Here is a 7,190-nt window from a genome sequence, read left to right as displayed (position 1 = left end):
GAAAAGGTTCAGACCTTTGTACAAAATTTTTGTACATTGAAACCTCTAGATTTTTCAAATAGCAACCAACAACTATATCAAAGAAAGATAAATTACAAGGGACTTTGCCTAGAACAACATCGTGTGCAATGAGGATTTGAGGCAACTAATGAGAGATTCTTTTACATGAACCAACGTCAGTCCGTGAGGCTCACATATTATACTTAAATTATAGCAAGATGATTATACTCATTGTAGACATCTTTTAGCCCCCAAATTATATAATGAGAAATAAATCATAATATCAACATATAGTCAATTACCATATTCACTAGATGACACTTGAATGCTAGAAGATGCTGGAGCCCAACTGCACCTCGATTAATGGCCAGATTTTTGTCTCAAACGGTTATTTAAAAAAATCTGTTGGACAAATATGAATCACATATCTTATATATTCGATATCGATATCGTGGTCCAAACTTTTTAGGACCGTCTAGTACTTTTGATCAAGTCGTGCTTGATTAAAAAAAATTAACACTTTAGTCCTTTAGTGTAATTGGATTTAGTTTGCACCTAGAATATAGCCGAGTTAGTTAGGTTTATAAAATTAAGTAGGAGTTAGAATTTCAGTAAAAATTAAAAAAATATCCTTTATATTATATTATTACCTTCTAATAATATGAGATAGGAGGGCCACCAGCATAATGAATTTCATATTTTATGAAAAATAATTAGATTTAATTTGAACACTACATTATAGTAAAATATTCTCTATAATTTATCAATCTGTATCTTATCATAGGACCGACGGATTTAATTTGAATAGACTTGTACTTCAATTTATAAGTAAAGAGATGCCCCTTTTACTTATTTATCCTCCCTCGTTCCATGAGTTGTTTGCTAACACTTTGGGCAAAAACAAGAGAAGTGTCGATGAAAGGTTACTTAAAGAACAAACACTAGATCCAAGAGGATAAATCGATGAGTGTCATCACAAGATGCCCTACATAAACTTAATTTGTCCCCGGAATAAGAGTGCAATATTAAAACACCTTCTCAATTTTTCAAATATCTAAAGAACAAATTTGAAAAAGGTCAAATCTTAATTTTAACGAATTAACAAAGAAATTTTCTTTAATAGATCTTGACCAAAAAAAGTTACATATGGACCGTCTACTACAAATACTTTTTAATTTATACCGATGGATAAATACACGTAATATAACACACACTAGTTAGTCATTAGTATAATAGCTCATTCAATGTCTTGGATTGACAAAAAGGGATAGCCAAAACTAATCCTACACCTCCATCTCAAAATCACCAATCTCTTGTACAACAATTCACTTAGATAAGAAAATAAAATTATATATATAGAAATTAATTTATGATCAAATTCATAAAATAAATTTACGATCATGTTAAAATACGATCAGACTCTAATATCATTTATTACATTTAAAATGAATAATATCATACCATCATAGAAATATCTAAATTCTTTTGATCCTAATAAATTCTCCATGTAATTGTCAATCTACCAACCATTGATCCATAAACAATGATCGATCATATAAATTATGGTAAGAGATAAAGAAAACTCTATCGAAAAGTGATGTTTACGCACTCGAAAACTAAAGAACATGATGACAAAAAGACGAATACGCTCGCCCACAGTATCTCCATCAACTCGTCCCAGGATTAACACGGAGAAAGTAAATCACGGACAACTACTAATCTTTGAAATAGTGACTAACACATAATGGGCATTTACCTCGATTTTATCGAAATTCGAACCTCAGATCTCATGATGACAACATCTCATACGCTAGCCACTAGACCATCTCAAGAGGACACAAGGACTGAAGAACATGTTGCAAAAGGTGAAATCGCTTGTCCCCAGCGCCCCCGCCGCACCTGACCCCAAGCCATCAAGAGGGAGATAAATCACGGTAGCCAAGATAACAAGTAGTGGTGGGGTGAGTTGCATAGGATCGGGAAATTTATGTCCCGATAGTCCTATGATTCAACCCCGCAATCTCATATGATAAATATACCATCACTTACCATCTCAGATGACCCATGAGATCATAAAGACTGAAGAACATCAATATGAATCAGTTTCAGATAGTGCAGAACAGAGCGTGGTGAGTTAAAGCATACCACCAGCACTAAGAACAGCAAGCAATTGATGAGCTCCAAGAGCATTTCGACTAGTGCACATGCTTCTTCCCCTTTAGATATAAAGTTAGTCGCAAAGCTTTAGAATTCCTAGTGGATGGAGTTGTAAAGATGAACGAACTCCAAGACAAGAAGATCACAAATTGAATCTGTAACAGTAGTGTTACTGGAAAGGGAGATTTCTGAGGAAATTTAGCATCTTGTTTAATTGATCGAAGAACAGTTGGAATGTTAAGATACTGAATCTTATCAATGGCGGAAACAGATGATTCTTAATTATTTAGATCAGCAGCGAGGAGGACGGAGTTTAGGGGAACAGGGGAGCAGAAAGCGATCACCTTGTGGAATCGATTCACCGGACTGGGCAAAGGCGGCACCTTTCTCCAAGTGCATCGCAGATTTTGCGGCGAGGAAGTCGCCGGAAGGTTGGCGGCGGCGGCGGAGGAGGTTTCGGTGATCTCGCAGACGCAGGCTGGGTAGGCTTTGTGGTGGTCTTCGTTGAAGACGTAGACGAGGCCGTCGAGGCCTACGCATTTGAGGCTGGCGAACTTGTTGTCGTCGTCGTCGGTATCGAAGAGGCAGGAAAGAAGGTCGCTCGGCATCGCGCCGATCTCGGCGTAGTCCATGGTGCGGTGGTCGACGGCCCAGAGGGAGAAACAGGGCGGGCCTTCGGGGGTGTTGCAGAGGCCCGCGAGGAAGAGCCGATCGCCGGAAGCGAGGAGGAAGGAGAAGAGTAAGCCAGGGGGGCGGAGGGTTTGGAACGAGCTCCAAGTGCGGCGGCTCAGGTCGAAGGCGGCGATGGAGGAGGAGTAGATCCCGAACACGTAGAAGAATCGACCGGCCAGAAGGGCGGCGGAGAGCCACTGCGACGAGTTCCCGGGCTGGAACTCCGGCGGGAGCGGAGCGCAGAGCTCCCACGAGTCCGACTCCGGGTCGTAGATCTCGACCGCGAGGGGATCTTCGAGGTTGACAAGCCCGCCGATGAATCGGGCGCCGCCGACCACGATGAATCGACGGCGTCCTCCGGGGGAGGAGAAGACGCCGACGAGGGGGTTGTAACGGGAGAATAACAGCGGAGAGGTCTCGCGCCAGGGACCACGGAGAAGCGGCGCGTAGCAGAACCGGGTCGCGGAGATGGTGGCGAAGAAGAACCCGCCCGCGCCGGCGAAGCATTCGACGGGGACCGCGGAGGGCGAGGGAGGGAGCGCGATCCACTCGCCGGCGTCCGGGTCGAAACCGAAAGCCTGGTTCTTGCGGAGGACCACGTTGTTCTGGCCGTACAGGAAGAACCAGGGCGGCCTCCGCCGGGAAGAGGCGGCGCGTTTAGCGAATCCAGGGTGGGAGACAATCCTTCGCCACTGCCTACTTACGGCGCCGGCGACGACTGCCGATCGCAGGGGCAGGTAAGAGAGGACGAGCTCAACCAGGTCATCGTTCAGCCGCAGCCAAGGCGCTGCCGCCTCCACCTGCCCGATCTCCACCTCCATCACGATGATCAGTTAACTTCAAGAGAAAGGTTGAAGCTTTGGTCGTTGCGGAGACAGAGAGAGAAGGGGAAGAAGAAGAAAGACAGCGAATTGGGTTAATGGGTGGGATGTATACACGTGGCGACAGCAGATTGAGCTTCGAACTAGCTGCAATGGGTGGAAGTGGGGCTGGCTACCAAACAAAAATCAGGCGCGACACGTTCACTTTAAGATTCGCAAAAGGTATCGTGATCGGAGGAATAGTGTCGGTAGAGGAGAGAGCAGCGGAACGTGGATTTCGTTGAATGTCAGTTTCATTTTTAGTTTTTATTAATAAAATTATTTTAATTAATAATTATTTAATGGAAATTAATTCCTAAGGCGGCGTCATTGACTTCGTAATTTATTGTGTCCCATTCCACCGTAAATAAAAATTTAAAAAAAAAATTAAGTATTTTATCACGTAACTTTCGGAATTTTAAAAGCATAAAATCTTTGTAAAATATAAATGAATTTATTTTAAATTTACGCCGTCGTACGATTAAATTTGGATGGTCCTCGCTGTCTCTGGATCAAACGAATAATTTATGACGTAACCTTCGTCCGACGCGAACTCTTCTTGAGAGTGATTTCTAAACAGAAAATAATAATGTTTATTTTTAATTAATTGGCATCTAATAGGGATGACAACTCAATTATTTATTCCTTCAAAACGTATAAATAAGCCCTTTTAAAATATATTAATAAAATTTTAATTCAATCCTTTTAAATTATTGGACGGATTTAATCAATTAATCATTTAATAACAACCACCCTGATTACTTCCTCCCGTAATTATTAATATTTATCCGTCACCCTATCCTATAATGATTTCCGGCCAGATTAGGAGATATTTGGTTGATGAATTTAAGAATGAGGGAATGAAATAATAGTAAAAAATAATATTTGGATTATGGGTTTGAGAATGACATTTTGAGAATGATTACTAGATTTATGAAAATCACCAAATCCATATAACTTGATGGGTTTCATTTTCATTCATATTCTCATTCCACCTTACTATCAAACTCATAACCATAATCATTCTCATCATTTAACCAAACGTCCCCTAAATTTTCACCGCTATCCTTTTCAATTTACATTACCTTCGATTTCTCGATTTATCCCAACTCCTTAATCCCAATTTATCATTATTCATTTATATTCTTTTTTATTAGAATTTAATAATCTTAAAGAATTTGATTTTTTTTAAAAAAATTATATTCTTGTACTTGGTCCTTTTGAATTCATGTTTTTTTTTTTAAAATAAATAAAGTAAGGTAAAGTGATCAATACCTTTTTGTTAAAAGTGTGATATTCGTTGATCAAAATGTTTCAAATTCAAGCTCTTAGAGGATTCCAAAAAAAAGTTCGGAATTTTTTTATTTATTTTTCTAATTTTGTACTTTCCCAATTTTGTATATATATATAGAGGGGGATTTGCTCATTAATTGAGAAATTTTAATTTTCATTTCGTAGGCAGTAAATTTCCATCATCATTCATGTTCCTATCCCCGAGAATAAATATGAAAGAATATCAAGCATCATAATCCTCGTCCCCGTGCACGTATCCATCATATCATATCGGGACGGATTCAGAGATGTGAATACCATTCTCATACCTGTCTCAACCTGAACAAATTCTCTGAATCCAAATCCGAATCAAAAAAATTCTCTAAACCCATCTCCATTTCAAGTTTTCTCCACGAAACCGAATCTATAGGAAAAATTATCATCCCTATATAACTCAAACTTAAAATATCATATAATTTCCACTCTAAACATTTGATGGATATCCTTCTTTTTCCGCCTTTACTTAGATTTTGCTTTGTCGATCTCTTCTTCTATTACTTTTTCATACTCTAAACCTTGTGTGTCATGAGCTTCATCTTCGAGGATCACTCTCAACTTTATATTAAATACCTTGGGCAACCTTAAACTAAGCTATTGCTTACGATCCCCACTTACAAATAAAAGAATGAAAGCTAAATCATACTTTTTACATCCATCTTTTAACTTTTCTAATGGTTGAGATATGCACAAGTCGATAAGATACTCGTCGTCATAGTTCGACAAGTTGCACTACTTTAAGCATTTAAGTCATCATTGAGTGTTGACGATCAATAGCTAGCATTACTTTTGATTCATGAGTAAAAATAGATGCAACGTATGTTGCTCGCAAAGGGAATGCTTTTTAGATGGTGGGGGAAGGAAAGATTGAAAAGAAAGGTAGATCCAAGGAGGTGATGAAGGACAGTCACTTTCTTTAAGAAGCATATATTCTATGCACAATTGTTTGTCAACTTTAGGACATGGACTAGTAGAAGTTGCTAGTGTCTTAGAAATTCGATTTTTAATGGAGTTACCGCGTCGCGGGGCGGGCCGATCATGATATAGGAGGAACATTGTTGGTAGAGCTTCATTTCGGAGTTGCCCTAGTTGATCAGGAGCACCTTCTTCCCGCGGTAAGCTTTGTTGGTGCATATCAATACTCATGTTTGATAAATGGTTTAAAGTTAGATATTATGTGTTTGATATGTTAGTTAAGTGTACATGTCATTTAACATGGGAATTCTTAATGGGTCAAGTAGATGGGACATTAAGCATCGAAAAGACCTAGTGGGTCGGGAAGATTAGACACTAGGTAAGAAGTCTTAGTAAATTAGAAGAACCAAACACTAGGCAGAAGATCAGATGAGCTGATCTGGTAGAACACTTGATGAGTTAGCTAGACTAGACATCAAGTAAGAAGAGTTCTAATTGATCGATTAGACACTGAGCAAAAGAAGAAGGTCAAATAGGTTGGTCAAATCATATGTTTGACAGGTAAATAAGGTAAATCTTGAAAAAGTCTTCCATTCCGGATGATAGTGAGGATGTGTTCTAGTCGGGATAACTTAGGGATTGATCCGACTTAAAAAACCAATTAATGTTTCTAAGTTGAGATGAGACATTTTTAATTGTCAAACTCATTCATGCACAATTATATTGTTTCTAGCTATGTTTTGCATGACCTTTATTATTATTCTTGTTGTGTTAACTTTATTTTGTAGAAAAATAAAATTTAGATTGATTGAAAGGTTCGGTTGACCGAACACACTTGATAATTTGAAATCGGATAAGATCAGATCGAGCAACAAAGAAAATAAAAGGTATGAGTTGACCAAACATATTTGAAGCACAGATCAAATAAGATCAGATTGAGCAGCAAAATTAAAGGAAATTCATATTTGCAGTCGACCAAATAAGGAGTCGGTCGACAGATAAAGGCTGATTTTGCGGAAGATACAATTTAGGCAGATCATGAACCTGGACGCGAAGCCGAGCGGATTCTGGAGATTGGTCGACCAAAAAAGATTAGGTCGATCGGATGAAAAACTTCAGTCTGAGACTGAGCAACAATTCTCTCATCAATCCATCTCTCTTTTGCTGCTTCATTCTTGCAAGTCTTGCCGCTACGATACAAAGAGGTTCTCCGACAACCTATGTCCAAATTTCATATTTGTGTTGTCGGTATATTTA

At 39.0% G+C, this 7,190-nt stretch overlaps 1 protein-coding gene across 3 annotated transcripts; it reads right to left on the bottom strand.

The window, feature by feature from the left end:
- Window positions 1-1,573: 1,573 nt before the first annotated feature.
- Window positions 1,574-3,708, bottom strand: LOC122029993 (F-box/kelch-repeat protein At3g24760-like). Of its 3 annotated transcripts, XR_006125277.1 has the most exons (3): window positions 2,502-3,708; window positions 2,050-2,216; window positions 1,574-1,899 (listed from the first exon to the last, which is right to left on the bottom strand). XR_006125277.1 is itself a non-coding variant. In XM_042589143.1 (2 exons), exons 1-2 carry the CDS (start codon window positions 3,648-3,650, stop codon window positions 2,327-2,329), a joined length of 1,152 nt encoding a protein of 383 aa, XP_042445077.1. In that variant the 5' UTR covers window positions 3,651-3,708; the 3' UTR covers window positions 2,214-2,326. The 3 variants fall into 3 exon arrangements, 2 of the variants coding, with proteins under 2 accessions (XP_042445077.1, XP_042445076.1); XM_042589143.1 differs by lacking the exon at window positions 1,574-1,899 and having other exon boundaries at window positions 2,214-2,329; XM_042589142.1 differs by lacking the exons at window positions 1,574-1,899; window positions 2,050-2,216 and having other exon boundaries at window positions 2,307-3,708.
- Between the last annotated feature and the right edge of the window lie 3,482 nt (window positions 3,709-7,190).

The sequence above is a fragment of the Zingiber officinale genome, chromosome 10B (assembly GCF_018446385.1).
Source record: "Zingiber officinale cultivar Zhangliang chromosome 10B, Zo_v1.1, whole genome shotgun sequence".
Lineage (NCBI taxonomy): Eukaryota > Viridiplantae > Streptophyta > Magnoliopsida > Zingiberales > Zingiberaceae > Zingiber > Zingiber officinale.
Note: the sequence above shows the minus strand (reverse complement) of the source record. Positions and strands in the feature narration are given on the sequence as shown.